Source organism: Sardina pilchardus, chromosome 9, assembly GCF_963854185.1.
Source record: "Sardina pilchardus chromosome 9, fSarPil1.1, whole genome shotgun sequence".
Lineage (NCBI taxonomy): Eukaryota > Metazoa > Chordata > Actinopteri > Clupeiformes > Clupeidae > Sardina > Sardina pilchardus.
Genome location: NC_085002.1, coordinates 32,542,525 through 32,557,686, shown reverse-complemented (window position 1 = coordinate 32,557,686; position 15,162 = coordinate 32,542,525). Strand labels below are relative to the sequence as shown.

The following is a 15,162-nucleotide window of genomic DNA, read 5'->3' as shown; positions in this document are numbered from 1 at the left end:
TATTTGGCTGTGCATGAATGTTATTTTCATCATTGATTCTTTTTTGAATATCATGTTAGATGACTATCCAAATAAAATGGATTCACATTATCTGGAGGCCTGTGTGACTGGAGAACTATTCAATGGATATCATACAGCATGCATATCAGTAGTAGTGGTTCAGTATGCAATCAATATTGTGTACTGTCTATTCTGTTAGAGATGTGTTTTGCAGAGAATGAGTGTATGTGGAGGAAACAAGGACAATGCAGAGTATTAGGGCCAATCCTTACGTTCTTGTGGTGAGAGAGGACACTGCAGAAGAAATTGCATCATGACAAACGCAATACTCCTGCCCTTTAATGAGATCGCTGGTGTTTGTGTGTGGTATTACTGTATGAGGGAGAGGCTGTGTAAAAGCAAGTGAGTGTGAAACTGAGAGGAGTGCGTAACAGACAGACATTAAGAGAGATTAATGAAGATTACTTATCCAAGTGAAGGTCAGTAATCACCACCACTGCTGACAGATTACACATACGCACTGGCCGCAGCAAATCAACGTCTGAGATGCAGATAAGAGCCTTTACACTTTCGTTCATCCCCCCCCCCTCACAGACACACTGACAACACCATAGTCTTGCAATCATTACATGTATGCACTGAGCTCTTATGACTGATCCTGAATACTACAATGTATTTGGTGATCTGTAAAACAGTTTGTGTTATTTATGTTGATATTTTTTTCTATCTGTAATGAGGTCAACTCTGCTGATGATGAACACACATGGTTGAAAGTCAATTTAATTTCCAATCATCCCTGTTTATATCCCTGTGTATACATTTCCCTGTGCTGTACAAAGGCTATTTTAGATTTGTAGCTAACATCATAGCTCCAAAAGACATAGCATGTTCTGGTTCCCATATCACAAGTAGTCTTAACCTACCTACCTGGCTGCTTGAGACACATAAGCAAGAACAATAATAACATCAAAATGGCGCATTATCCTGACTGTTATCATCACTGCTAAATCACACTTGGCACTTAAATAGATCACTTTATTAAACATTATTTAAACACAGTATCTATACAATTCATTCATAGAGCAAAACTTCCTCTCACAATCACACAAAAACACTGGGATATACACATACCCAATAAAGAGTACAATTTCTTGATACACTCTTCCACTGTCATTTACAAAATAAATCATAACTCAAATGTCCTACTATTGCCATCATGTGGAATGGCAATAACACACTTCCACCTTCTAGCAGCCTGTGTGTTGCTACTGAACACGTGTGTATGATTGATGAAACAAACATGCCAGATTTCAAAAGAACCATTTTGCGAAGGTAGGACGGGTTGATTTTCCTGCCTTTCAGCCTTCTCCTCATCAGAATGTGAGAACCATCTCCAAGCACTCTGTGGAACTCCTCCAGGCATGTGTGCGGCCTCCTCCTGCTGGACTGCTCCTAGTGCCCCCGCGGTGAGGGCGGGCCTACTCCAGCTCTGTGCTGACGGGGGGAGGGATGAGGGCGGCCGCCGTGATCCTCCGCTCACTGCTCAGGAAGTTGAAGGTAGCACATGCATTTGCCTGCAGGAAGAAAGCAGATAATGTCACTTCTCAACAAAAGCTCACAGGAATGAATCATCCATCGTTGAGTATGCACTGATGAAATCTCGGTTATCTTCAGAGATAGTTATGATAGTTTAGGTTGATGTGAAGATGATGGTAAAAAAGTGAAAGGGCAATGTTTGGATGTCCTATTTTTTGTCATCGGCAATTAGGAGTAAAACAGCTAGCTGCAGGAATAATATTCAGAGGAAATGGACTTCTCTTGTAGTCTTATGAACAATGAATCAAATGGCCTGATTAAAGGGCAAAAAGGTTGAAGAAATGCGTGAGATAAAGACAATCAGGACCATCAATAGAATCTCTGTAGAAATGTGCTGAAATGTGCTGATTCTTGAAAGCGGAACTTTAAGAATCAGAGTCTCACAGAGTCACAGACAAAAGGTTTTAAAGGGTGAGCCACAGCTGCCAGTGCTAGTGTTCAGCAACACTACTTCAGTAAGCTCCTCCTACGTGTTCTTCCATTCTTGTCACATCTTGGGTCAGCCATGCCTAACCCCAGGTGACTACACAGAGGCCAAACATTAGTCTCTGGCTTAAGCTTCACCTTTTGCTAACATTAATTATCAATGGACCTTATGCACATTAGGCAGCTCATGTACAGTATTTCCAGTGGAGCGTCAGCAGTGTTGTGCGTTGTAATGCATCCTCTGGGGCAGCCGTGGTGTACTGGTTAGCGCATCGGGCTTGTAACCGGAGGGTTGCCGGTTCGATCCCCGACCAGTCCACCACGGCTGAAGTGCCCTTGAGCAAGGCACCTAACCCCTCACTGCTCCCCGAGCGCCGCTGGTTGGGCAGGCAGCTCACTGCTCTGGGTTGTGTGATTCACCTCACTGTGTGTTCACTGTGTGCTGTGTGTTCACTAATTCGGTTAAATTGGGTTAAATGCAGAGAACTGAATTTCCCTCACGGGATCAAAAAAGTATATATTCTATTCTATTCTATTCTATTCTGTTAAACAGTATTCTGCTGAATTGTTCACTCCTACATTGAATATCTTGTTTGCCCCAAAATAATCATTTTAAAACACACATAAATCCTTTTACATTGTTACATGCTGATTCTCTAGGTGCAACAATCAATCAGGTTTGTGTAGACAGTGACACCAATTACATTCACAACAACAGCAGCAGCAGGTTCAAACACACCTGGCTCCACTGGAAACAAATGGACTGCCTGAAGAGCCTTTCGTGCATACAGTCCACTGAGTTTGATGATTCAGAGATGACTCAAAAGAGGCCATCATTAACGGTCAGAATGCATGATTGGGTGCAAATGGGTCTCACCGTATCCTGCACCTCCACTTTTATGCCATTCTTCTTTAGAACTGCTAGAATCTCAGGGTCAATCCACTCCGTTCGCCCCCCCGTGCCAAGGACCAGCACTTCTGAAAAGAGACATGACACAACACGTGCTGTCAGCACATACAAGCCAGGTTGATGCTGAACATGAAGGACATATGCAACCAAAACAGAGTAAATGCATGGCACAAAGATATGTTCAAAGTCAATACATTTGTCTTACCAATACGGGGTTCAATCATGCAGAACAATGCCAAGCTCTCAGCCGTGATATCTTTATAACTGCCAACCTACACAAGGACAGAGAGGGAAAAGCAAAATGGTTAAGAATATGTAACTGAGAAAAACTGGGAGACATTCATTTGAGTTATTCGGCTGAAATGGACATCACCTACATTCCACTGGAGGATGGCTGGAGGAATGACAGCACAGGGTCCAATCACGCGGTTCCCATCAATGTTGAACCCATGTGGGCTATAGCTGTAGATCATAGCCCCACCACCCGGTTCTTTCTGCATCACCGAGACCGTTGTCTTCTGATACATTTCATCATCAGCAGGGCCAAGCCTGTGGCCACGAACTAGGGAAGGACTATAACACCACTACACGTGAACAACTTGGGCCTATCATTACCAAGAGACCTTGTCAGTAAGTTGAATATTTAATAATAAAAAAGTGAAAGAAATGTGAATGAAAAAGTACACAATATATGCCTACATGTCATCCGACCATTACTACACCATACATTTTTTTGTCTGGACTCTGGATGAGCATCAAGTTAGAACCTCCCCGACAGAGGTCACCCTCCACAAAGTGGATGTAGTTCACGTCGCTAGCAGTCACAAGGACCCATAGAAAGTCACAAAGGCAAAGCGATAAATACACACATACCTTTGTAGAAAAGATGATGCCCTAGGGCTTAGTCGTAAACCATGTAGGGATCCCCGATAAAGTACTCTAGCACACGTTCGGAGAGCCATCATCACACACTTCTGTCTGTTGCGCAAGCTTGAGCTTCACCGGTACTGTGGAGAGGGGTTACATTTCACGTTGCACACATGCGTTCACCTTTACTTCCGGTCTGTTCAAGCTTCATCAGCAGAAGTCTAACAGCAGCGCTAACGTAATCCCTCGTACCTCTCAGCATGGAAACTATGCCTCACATTTGTTATATTTGATCAATCAAATGAAACATCTTGAAGTGGCTTCCTAAAATCGACCACAATCAGTAAAATGATCAATTATGGAATGTGTAGCTTTCTATTAGTAATGTCTTAACATTTTTTTAAAGTCAATTTATCCTCAATTTATGGAGGTAATCATGCACATAATTAATTTGATATGTTCTATTTTAACATAGTTTATAACTGAATCCTTTGTCGGACAAAATATAACAGGCGATCTAAACAAGTAAAACTAAACAAAAATATCATTATCAATTTTTCAATACTTGATTATTTCGTCTGGATTCCAGAGGGGCGTGCCATGTTGGTTGCTTTACGTGCGCGCCCCCTACAGTGTTTACTGCACAAGGGAGTCTTAAGTTGGATCAGTGGTGGTCATCACTATTGAAAAGGTTGCAGAATATGTACAGTATCTGCGTCTCACCCGGTAGTCATAGTTGATTGAGGTCTTAAAGGAAGACTTGAGACTGTTACCAGATTCTCTAGGATCTCTACTGACAAGAGATTTATTCGCTATGTACAAGTCTCTTCATGCCTTTCGATCCTCGGAGCCCAACTCTCTCCACTTCGGAGCTGGAGAAAGCTTTTTGATCTTGGAACGCAGTAACAAACACTGGTGGCTCGGATCCCGCTGCAGCTCCGGAGAGACCGGCTATATACCTGCCTCTTACATCGAGAAAGTTCAGGTTAGTGTTTTATATAGTAGGCTATAGCCGACAGAGTGTAATCCTGCAATATCCCGATTTTGAGGAACGATGCTTGTCTACCTAAATGTGCCTGTAATGTCTAATGTGTCTGTTTTCGAAATGTCATACGGACTGTGCCGGGCGGGTGCTTGTGCTTGTGCTAGAATTGCAAATGACGAACATGGGGCGTAGTGGAGATCGCCTGCTCTGTTGCAATAGGCATGGTGTTCCCTTTAAAATGGTAAATCTTACATCTTACGTTATGAACAAGGAGAATGCCCAGTGCATGACCTAATCAGATTGGCTGGGGTTTATGAAATACACTGGATATTGCTGTGCGTAGGTAGGGCAAAGTGATGCGAAGAAGATGGGCTTGGCTGCAGGTCGATATGCCAGCTGGAGGGGCTGATGCAGCCAAATCAGCCAAAATGCATTAATTTGTTTCCGCGCATTTGCCCTCAGAGTCATGCGCACAAAATATCCCGTGATGGGGTCCGGGATCCGATAGGATCCGAAAGTGACCTATGGGGCAAACTGTGAGAACAAAAGGATTAGTCACGTTTATTTAAAATTCAGCCCAAGCATTAAATCAAGTTAGCCACCTGCTTCTTACAACACACCCCAGCCATTCATCAATTAAATTAATCTTTTTGACCTATTGAAGTCGAGAACCACTCAGCTGATTACATTAGCTCATTATCTCTTAACATTTTGTTCAGTGACATATTTGTCATTAATCTGTTCCATTTTCTCACAGCGACAACATCCCTACTGTTGGGGTTGCGTTCCTTGACTAGTGAGAACTGATGAGACAGTCCAGTGGTTAGGCAGATCTTGTTTTTGCATCACTGCAGTGATCAACCTGGTCTGTCTTTTTCCTCTCCTGTTGTAATTGGCACCAGGACACAAGAGGTCTTTGGCATGTGAGTCATGCTCTTGGATCTCTGAGCTCCCCCTTTCTAGTCGAAGCAGCCTTCTTTTGCTCTGCATGCAAAGTCTATAAAACAGCTACATTTCTCCCTGTTTATGGACCTAGTAACTTGAATGTATGATTGTCTTCTGTAGTTGTATTAGATAACCTTCTGAAGTTACTGTAGGCTGTCAACTTGTCTGTCAACCATTACTTGATTACTTGGTATTATCTTGTGGAGCTTTTCACCTACATTTTCTTTGCATTAGTCTCATATTTTAGAGCAGGTCTGGTCATGTCCTGTGGTCTCTCTTAGTCTCTTCAGTAGCAGGTTTTTGGAGTTTGGCATAATGCTTTTGTCCCATAGTGCAGCCTGGTCGTGTTGGCATCTCTCTGATGGCTGACAGTCCCTGCTGTTAGATAACTGCCCCAGATTCTTCCGCCTGAGGTCCCATCTCCTCCCGGGCAGAATTTGCGGTTTGCTTTTTTCACACTTTTTGTTGATGGTGTCCCATATGGTGTTACAATTAGATGTAAAATTCAAGTCTTCTTTCATCCTTCTCTACCTCCTCTCATCTCCCTCTGCCCATCTCTCTCTCCCCTGTCTTCTTCCATCTATCTCTTCTTCAGGCTCCAGAGCAGGATGAGGTCTTGCAGTCAGTTGACAGAGCAATAGAAGGCATCCACAATGTGGCCATGAAGAATGGGGGCAAATACAACCTAGAGCAGAGAGATGTACTCCAGTGAGTTTATATGTACATATTTACCCACAGCTAAACAACCACACCTGGACTTGAACACATGTACACCTGTTCTAGACGTGGCTCTGACCACCCTCACTGAAACCATAAGAGAGTTACTGGTAATGAAGTTGCCACCGTTTCTGCCGTCTGCCAGACCACATCTCATGTGCTAGGCCTTAGAAAATCATTTGCATGTGGCTACTTTTACTGTGGGGTGGTATGAAGAAGGGTTCTGATCAGAGATGTTGATGGAGACAGATTTTTTGGCTTGCAGATATGCACAGATTCAAGTCCAGTTAGGGTTATGGACACAACATTCATATCTCAATCAATGTTTGTAATTATTGACAGTAATAACACATGGATATTACAATGTTTTGTCTCTCACTGAAGTGGTATGAGTTCATATGAACTTCCATCGTTTTTCCTGTCTTTCTCATTTGTCTCTGTCACCATGACACTAATGTTAGGAAAGCATTACTTCTTGTTTGCTTCTGCCTTCTCTGCGCATGATATCAGGAAGTTGATACATCACAGAAAGGAAATCCTGTCCCGGCGAAGCCCCACTCCATCAGGCCACAAGCAGGCTCTCCCCTCCTCTGCCAGTGACCTGTCGCTCAGCCACACGCCTCCGCTGCCCAATGGGCTTAACCGACCTTATGGACGCCAGGCCAGCGAGCCAATAGCAGAGCCCCCTGAGAGGATGCCAGGAGATCCGGGATTCTATCAGGTTCCCCTAGAGGCACCCATATGCTTCCACAACAGCCTTTTCTGTCAAGCTTCATTTTGTCTGTGTGTCATGATATGATGGTTCATCCTTTCAACCCATCAGATATTCCTACACTGAGCTGTTCCATACAGCCCTTATGTGGTGTATTCATCTCCATATACTCAAGTCTCTCATCTCAACTCTTCTTTTTCCCCCTTTGTCCTATAGGTTCCTCCGCAGCCTCGTCGAGCCGCACCAACAACCCCACCCCCACCCGAGAAGCGAAGAGAGACTCGGCGAACAGGTTGGCAGATGCTATACTCACTCTCACTCATCTCTCACTAGTTGCTGTCTCAGATATTATACAGTCTCTTGCTGCAATTTTTTTCTCTCTGGTTCCTTTTTTGTAACAGAGCCAGACACCATCTCTCGAGTGTCTTCTACAGCTCATAGTTCCACCAAGGCTTCTCCCAAGGGAGTTTCCCCTTCCAGTAGCTCCATCTCCCTAGACTCTGGTTCCACGCACTCCGTGGTGTCTTCGGATCTAAGTCTGCCCAGTGTGGCTGGTACTCCACCTCCGGTGCCCATCCGTGCCAAGGCCCCACCTCCTCCAGTGGAGCAGCCCCAGCCTAGCCCGTCCCCACAGCCTAGCCCGTCCCCACAGCCAGCTCCATCCAAGAAAGGACCTGCTCCACAGCCTCAGCCACCTCCCCCTCCAGCTCCAGTATCAACCAATCAGGAGCCTGCAGAGGTGGAGTGGCCCTTGGCCCCGCCTCCTGTGTCTTTAACTCCCCCAGGAAGTCCCACTAAGTCAGAACCTGTGCCCATGACAACAGGGGCAGAACTCATTGAGCTTGTCCGTAAAAACACAGGCCTTAGTTATGAGCTTTCTCGTGTGGCTGTGGGTGTGGTTGTTGGCCACCTGCAAACCACCTTACCCCAGGTAGCCAATACTCTGGAGCAAATCCTCATCTCAATGTTGGAGAGCAAGGTTAGCTCGTCTCATTTTCAAAAACAAAAAAAAGCTGTAGTTAATAAATCACACTTCTAATAAATCACTGGAGTGAATCACCCTTGACGTTTTCACTCCATGCTGACTTTGTCCCCTGTCTTCAGGATCTTAGGACCGCCTTGCCGCAGGGGCAAGTGTGCCACGATGAGAAGCGCCTGGAGGTGATCTTTGGAGATCTGGATCGTCACCGTGACGACTCGCAGCAGCGCAGCTGGGCTCTGCATGAGGACCATGCCGTCATAGCTGGATACCTGGAGGAGCTCCTACAGATCCTAGTGAGGGACAAACAGAGCTTACCATTTCTTACAGGCGCAGTCAAACTGATCTGAAATGTTAGATTTGTATACTATTCAGAGGGCAGATTTGAACATTGAATGATTATAGCTGGCCTTTTTTCCTTTGTACTCAACGTTGTTGTGCCCGGAGGCCATCATTACTGTGTGGCACTGTCTGGGACCTACTCTGCCTCGGATACATGGGGCAACTGTTTTAGCAGTGTTGCTGCAGTGGTCCTGAGTATTGTGGTTTTGGTGTGTTCCCATTTATATTGGGCAACACTTTTTGTGTGGAGAACTTTAATCATCAGAGTGGTGGCCCAGCAACAATGCTCACAACGTTGCCCCCTGTATCATTGTGAGTTGTGAGTTGTTAGTGCTTAAAAAAGCCACTGGTTTTAGGGTTTTCTTCACTCTCAAAACCTTTAACCTCAAACAACCAGCTCAAAAATGCCATACACTCTCACTCACAACTGCTATTTCTAGAGCAGTTTCAGTTTCAGTACAGTTTTTAGAGTAGTCATAGTAAAACCTGCCGGTTTCACAAAGCAATTTTAGACTAGTCTATTGTTAGACCATTTATATACTGGTCTAATACAAGTTAGACCGTTTCACCATTTCATGCTAATATGGTATATTCAAAGCTTGGGAATAAAGCAAAGTCTTTAAATCAGACTTAAAACAGTCAGTGGTTGGGTAGGACTTTATGTGGGTAGGTAGACTGTTCCACAGTCGGGGTTGTCTTTATCTAAACCAAACATTTTAAAAGAAGACCTATAAATTGTAGAAGATGAAAATACCACAACTGAGATGTCATTTGTAAAGATGTACCCTATTCATCTTGTTTGACCTGAAGACCAAATTATTGAGCTGAGTTGGTTAGATCAGGCAGTCATGATTTTTTTTATTTTGAAAATAGACTTTATCCAAAATTCATTATGCCATAGTCCTACTTCAAATCATCAAGAACTATTTCCCTTTGTGGAATGGTTTAATTTAGATATATACAGTATATGAAGTCTGACTATCTACTATATCTAAGCCATAGTCAAAGTCTATTTTTGTGAAACCGGCCCCACCTACAGTTGATCCTCATCTTATAACACTTGCTTCGACTTGCAGCAGACAGCACTAGTTTTCATCCTTTCTAGACAAGGAATTATTATTCTATCTCACACACTTAATGGTGATAAATTCCTATTCATGTGTAAAACCAGTATGTGCCACCCATGTTAAACCTCTGATGCTATTGGCTTGTTTTCTGTTTCATGACAGACAGATGCAGACCCAGAGGTGTGTAAGAGGATGTGTAGGGTCAATCATTCAGAGCCAATGATGTCTCTCGTCTCCTATTACCAGATGGTGAGTAGATATTTATCTATCTTTACTCTGTTTTCACTCACTAAAACATTGCTGTACTTGAGTGTGTGGATGATGGTTAATGGTCAATGACAGGATAACAGTGTGACAAACAGAGTTATTGGTAGGTAGACTTGCATAAGTTAAAATTATATTCAGTGAAGAAGATATAGCTACTTTTTCTGCAGATAAAGGAAGGAAGAAATCTGCAGATACAATGTTATGTGACCACAACTGCACTTAATTTTGTTTCCACCTCAAGGAGAACTTTTAAATGTGAGAAAATATGCGAATACCACTAACTCTCCTAAATCATGAATGAACTTGGCTCAGTGTTTCCCAGTGTCCTCATGAAACATTGTGCGGCTTCCTGTAGACTGTTTTCACTGCTTTTCAACCAGAAGCGCTCCCTGTAGCCCTCTCCTGATGCCACTGTGTTGACTTGCTGTGTGTCCAGGAGCACCGCGTGTCTCTGCGGCTGCTGCTGCTGAAGGTGTTTGGGGCCGTGTGTGGGCTGGACGCCGCCCTCATCTCCACCCTGCTCAACTCCATCCTGCCCATGGAGCTGGCCCGCGACCTGCAGACTGGCACACAGGGTGAGAACTCAACCGCAGGACAACCGCAGCAGATATCATGCTCAGTTCACTCTATCGGTGTTATGATGTGACTGTAAACTCTGTGTATTTTGTCATTGTGCCTGTAGATTCATACTGTATTATACATCAGATTATAATAAGAAAAAATTTAACTATATGTAACATGGAATAGTGAGAAATGGCAACAGTTTTGAAGTGCATTAAGTCTGAAAACTTAATGTCTGATTTGCTTGTTTATAATTCTTCTTTCCCTCCTGTTACTCCCAGAGCATCAGAAGATGTGCTACACAGCACTGGTACTCTCCATGATCTTCTCTATGGGGGAGCAGGTACCTTATCACCATTATGGTAAGCCACAAATCATTTGTAGCTCACAAACAGATGTCAGTTCAGATCTTCTTGTTGAAATTCTCTTCTGATCTGCTGTTTCAGAGACCTGAGAATCGTTTAATTGAATGCTGCTGATATTCATTTATGTTAAGTGTTACGAGTCTAGTGAATAGTTGTATATTTGAGCAAGTCTCAGTCAGCTGTTGGAACCCCCTGTGTCCATCTTGTTTCCTCCAGAGCATTTGAACAGTGACTTTGTGCAGTTCCTCCTGGATGTGATAGAGGACGGCCTTCCCTCAGACCCCACTGAACAGCTGCCAGACCTCTTCATCAACCTGGTTCTGGCCTTCAATTTGCATCTGACCGGTGAGGACAGAAAGACAGATACATGTGACCAAGCTAGTGGGAGGCGGCTAAATCCACTGACATGGGTGACCTGCATGGTGTAGACTAGTGTTTCTTAACTGGTGGGTCGAGACCCAAAAATGGGTCGCGGAACCATTCTGGGTGGTTCGCGGAGCTTTTATTCAAAATGCTGCCTTATCAGGTCTAATATTGTACCTTCATTTTAACACGCTTTATTCATAGCCAACGTCAGTCATTGGCATGGCATGTGTATGTAACCGGTCATGTTAGACATCATTTTAGTGATAAACGCAAAACATCTGCATGTTCCAGAAGACAAGTATGTCTACTGGCACATGTTACCATGAGGCTCACCATATCCGTTGGATTGAACGCTAAATAAATATATGGGTCGCGACTTTATGAACATAGGAAATTGTGGGTCCCAAAGCTAGACCAGCTAAAAACCACTGGTGTAGACATGCACAGCCTGTCCCTGGGCTCAGACTCACAAGCTCAGATGCATGTGGGATGCGAGTGTGTGAGTGTAACCTGCGTTGTGTGGAACCACCGCGGTCCAGCCCTGCACACGCCCGGACTCGAACCCGCGAGACAGCAGCACCTCGGATCGGGAGTCGAGCGCGCTAACAATCCAGCTAAAAGCCCAGGCTACTAGCTTTCATGCCAGCAGCGCTCTTGAAGTGTCGGGGAGTGAGGTTTACTAACGTTCCACCGCATAGCTAACCAGCTAGCACCCGTTACACTCACCCCCCTAAACCTCACTCCCGATTCGGGTCACGGCACCAATGTAACCTGCGTTGTGTGGAACCACCGCGGTCCAGCCCTGCACACGCCCGGACTCGAACCCGCGAGACAGCAGCACCTCGGATCGGGAGTCGAGCACGCTAACAATCCAGCTAAAAGCCTACATGAGCAAGGAGGTTTAAACCCATGGGTGCTAGGATCAGTCACTAGCACGCCTCTTAAGGTGTCGGGGAATGAGATTAGCTGTGTCTGCACAACACTATCCACTGTCTATAGTTACACTAACAGTAGTAACTGACAACAAGTCATTTGTGTGTGTTTCATCTCAATATACTGCAGTTGCATTCAGATGAATGTAGTGAACTGTGTATCTATTGTATATCATGTTTGATTTGATTTGAGTGTTCCTGTTTAGCATCTATTAACCCATACTGTTCTATTTGTAGTGCCAGCCAATAATATGGTCATGCAGACCCTGGTCAAGAAACCCAATGTGAAGATACTGACTGAGAAAATACTACTGCTGCTAAACCGAGGGGGTGAGTTAGCATTGTGCCACCTGCTTATCTTTCAACACCACTTTACAACTTCGCCCTTATACTTTAAGCATCAAAGGTGTTCAATAAAAGGTCTTTATTTGCAATCCACTTTAAAATTGCTACCTGGACGTCACAGATTTGACTGCCACTGAATGCTTGGACTTTGGTCTTTGAGACACTACAGACAATACATTTTTACCACTTGCTACATTCTGCTATGAACGAAACCTGTCCCACATAGGGGATAGACTGAACAGCTCAAAGACAAACTCTGGCTCAAATTCAAATAAAATAATCAAAGCAACTATTTAACATTTATGTCCTGTGCCTTCCCCACGCAGATGACCCTGTGTGTGTGTTCAAGCATGAACCTCCTGCTCCCCATTCAGTGCTCAAGTTCCTTCAGGATGTTTTCGCTAACCAAGAGTCCGCCCAGATCTTCTACCGCACGGACATGATGGTGATGATCGACATCTGTGTCCGTCAGATTTCTGACCTGTCAGGTGGAGACAAGGTGAGCACATACTGGTGATTTGCTAATACTGGTACAACTGAGATACTCAGTTAAAAACCGTAGAAGCAACGTCAGAACATGTTTATCGTGCTGCTGTGCTATGAAGTAGATTGGCATCTTGATGATTTTGTTGGAATGCATTATGCATCTGCATGTCATTGTTTTTAACCGTCTCTCTCCGTTGTGTCTTCACCCCATCTGGTGCAGCTGAGGATGGAGTACCTGTCTCTCATGCACGCCATCATGCGCTCCACGGACTACCTGGAGCACCTGCACCGCGTGGACGACCTGCGCGCCGCGCTGCACATGATCCTCGGCGAGGAGGACGAGGCGGAGGCCGCCGACGGCTCCAGCAACGTCCGGCAAATGGACAAGCTCATCGTGCAGGAAATCTACCGAGAGTTCCCCCAGATCGCCGCGGGCAAGAGCTGAGCCCCAGAGGAGGCGGGAGGCACCGGCCTCAGGTGGAAGGTAGAGCTATCTGCAGTCTGTTACCCCTGGAGAGCCATTCAGTGGAGTGCCGTGACAAAATACTTACCAGACAGGACAAAAAACAAATATAGTCTTACCCTGCGATCCTTTTTACTAGATTAATGCAGTAATAACTAAATCTCACTAAATCTCAAATGTATCTGATTGAAATTTGAAAGGACAAGTTTGCTCATCATATCTACTGATACTGTGGGATTGAATGCTTTGAATGATTGACAGTTAGATTAAAAGAGACGTGAGCAGTCCACGGTTCATTTTTTAAAGTGCGTGTGCCAGATGTGGATGTTCTAAACACAGGAGCCAGACTGCAGGTTCCCTCCTTCCTCTGAGGTTCATGCTCCGCTGTGCTTCCTCTGTCTGCATCACAAGTTAAGCTCTTATTGCGTCTCCGCTTTCAGCGCAGGTGTTAGTCGCCGCCGGTCCAACATGCCTACACAAAACACGGTCTTGGCAATGAGGTGCATTGCTGAATGCGAGCTCACTGATATTGTTGTGATGAAAATAGCTTCCATAGCAACCTGTGGTTAATATCTAGAGCTATGACTTGCAGCCACTTGCTCAGCCTTAGAGACACACACCGACAGAAACACGCATTTGTGCTCACCACTTGCACAAATACACGCTCTATGCATATCTCCTTCTCTCGCCCACCCCAACACACACACACACACACACAAACGTACACACTTACTCTGATTCTGAAGTTCGCAAAGCTCTACTTGCCATACTAACTGTTCTTATTCCTCTCCCCTAAAGCACTTAAGCTCTTGCAATACCAGCCAGCTGATGTAAAGGGAATGTCCTCTGTCAAGAATAAGATAATGTGACAAGATAACTCCTCTCCATTTCTACCTCTCTGTTGTCCTCAACTGACATCTCTCTTGCAGCTTTTTCTCTGTATTAATGCCTATACTGGAACTGTATTGTGATTAGAATGCATACTGTAATTTACCTACACTTGGACATAACCCAATTGCCTGCTACCCCCCAATCCCATCTTTCTTATAGCATTGTGTTAGTGAGGGCACCCTTCATTTGTTCAGTATTATAACTGTGATGCCATTAATTAGGTACAGACACGCACCCACACTTTCACAAAACAAACATCACCACATACGTTAACACCCTTGAAAGCACGGTATTTAAGAAAACAGGAACTAGTACGCTTTTTCTGTGTGAGAGACAATTCAGTTACTGAGATGTGTCTGTGTGAGTGGCTACGTATGCTACCTAGTTTTTTGTGTTGGCACTTTTATGTTGACAGTGTTGGTTATCATGTCTTGTTCTTTCATGGTATGGTTGTCCTGTTTTCCAGGGGCGTGTGCGTTGCAGTTTGATTAATGATAATAGTATATTTTCCCTGGTTTGAAATGTATTGGAAAAGCGTAAAAGGGGGATGGTAACAAATTGTATTTTCTTAAAGTTTACAAACTATTAAAATGCCAGTCATCTCTCAACAAGCAGTACTGAATGTGTCTGTTTGCTCTTATATTACAAAGTGATGACTGTTTGAAATGAAAGTTTGAAATCTTTATCATCCATAGATATACCATAAATTGTTTTTATGCCAGATTATACCTTTAATGGGTAGTGAAAAGGCAACCAAATGAACTGACAATATTGATGTTTCCTTTTTAAATATCATATGGTTATCATCAGCACTAGTATCACCCCTATATCTGTCACATGGTTTAAGAAGCATACTGTAGGGCCTCACAAGAGAACCACCACCATCGCACCACTTTACTAAAGGGAAGATCTTAATAATATACTTAATAGTAATATAATA

The 15,162-nt window shown here is 44.1% G+C and overlaps 2 protein-coding genes across 2 annotated transcripts; one reads left to right on the top strand and one right to left on the bottom strand.

Moving 5' to 3' along the window:
- Positions 1-1,014: 1,014 nt before the first annotated feature.
- Positions 1,015-3,968, bottom strand: ndufaf3 (NADH:ubiquinone oxidoreductase complex assembly factor). The gene is made up of 5 exons (XM_062544803.1): positions 3,806-3,968; positions 3,310-3,505; positions 3,138-3,204; positions 2,900-3,000; positions 1,015-1,574 (listed from the first exon to the last, which is right to left on the bottom strand). The coding sequence occupies exons 1-5, from the start codon at positions 3,895-3,897 to the stop codon at positions 1,479-1,481; spliced, it is 552 nt and encodes a 183-aa protein (XP_062400787.1). The 5' UTR covers positions 3,898-3,968; the 3' UTR covers positions 1,015-1,478.
- A 200-nt stretch (positions 3,969-4,168) lies between these two features.
- On the top strand, positions 4,169-14,839 carry LOC134092013 (NCK-interacting protein with SH3 domain-like). Its single transcript, XM_062544802.1, has 13 exons — positions 4,169-4,784; positions 6,325-6,437; positions 6,957-7,167; positions 7,375-7,450; positions 7,560-8,137; positions 8,263-8,433; positions 9,709-9,795; positions 10,250-10,388; positions 10,656-10,736; positions 10,956-11,084; positions 12,275-12,367; positions 12,709-12,881; positions 13,089-14,839. The coding sequence occupies exons 1-13, from the start codon at positions 4,614-4,616 to the stop codon at positions 13,311-13,313; spliced, it is 2,247 nt and encodes a 748-aa protein (XP_062400786.1). The 5' UTR covers positions 4,169-4,613; the 3' UTR covers positions 13,314-14,839.
- The last annotated feature ends 323 nt before the right edge of the window (positions 14,840-15,162 follow it).

Excerpts from the sequence above, each read along its gene's own strand:
- ndufaf3 (XM_062544803.1), bottom strand. The coding sequence starts at position 3,897 with ATGATGGCTCTCCGAACGTGTGCTAGAGTACTTTATCGGGGATCCCTA. Across the intron at positions 3,001-3,137 it reads CATGATTGAACCCCGTATTG|AAGTGCTGGTCCTTGGCACG; the intron begins GTAAGACAAATG and ends GTCTCTTTTCAG. Across the intron at positions 1,575-2,899 it reads AAGTGGAGGTGCAGGATACG|GCAAATGCATGTGCTACCTT; the intron begins GTGAGACCCATT and ends TTCTTCCTGCAG.
- LOC134092013 (XM_062544802.1), top strand. The coding sequence starts at position 4,614 with ATGTACAAGTCTCTTCATGCCTTTCGATCCTCGGAGCCCAACTCTCTC. Across the intron at positions 7,451-7,559 it reads AAGAGAGACTCGGCGAACAG|AGCCAGACACCATCTCTCGA; the intron begins GTTGGCAGATGC and ends TTTTTGTAACAG. Across the intron at positions 8,434-9,708 it reads AGGAGCTCCTACAGATCCTA|ACAGATGCAGACCCAGAGGT; the intron begins GTGAGGGACAAA and ends GTTTCATGACAG.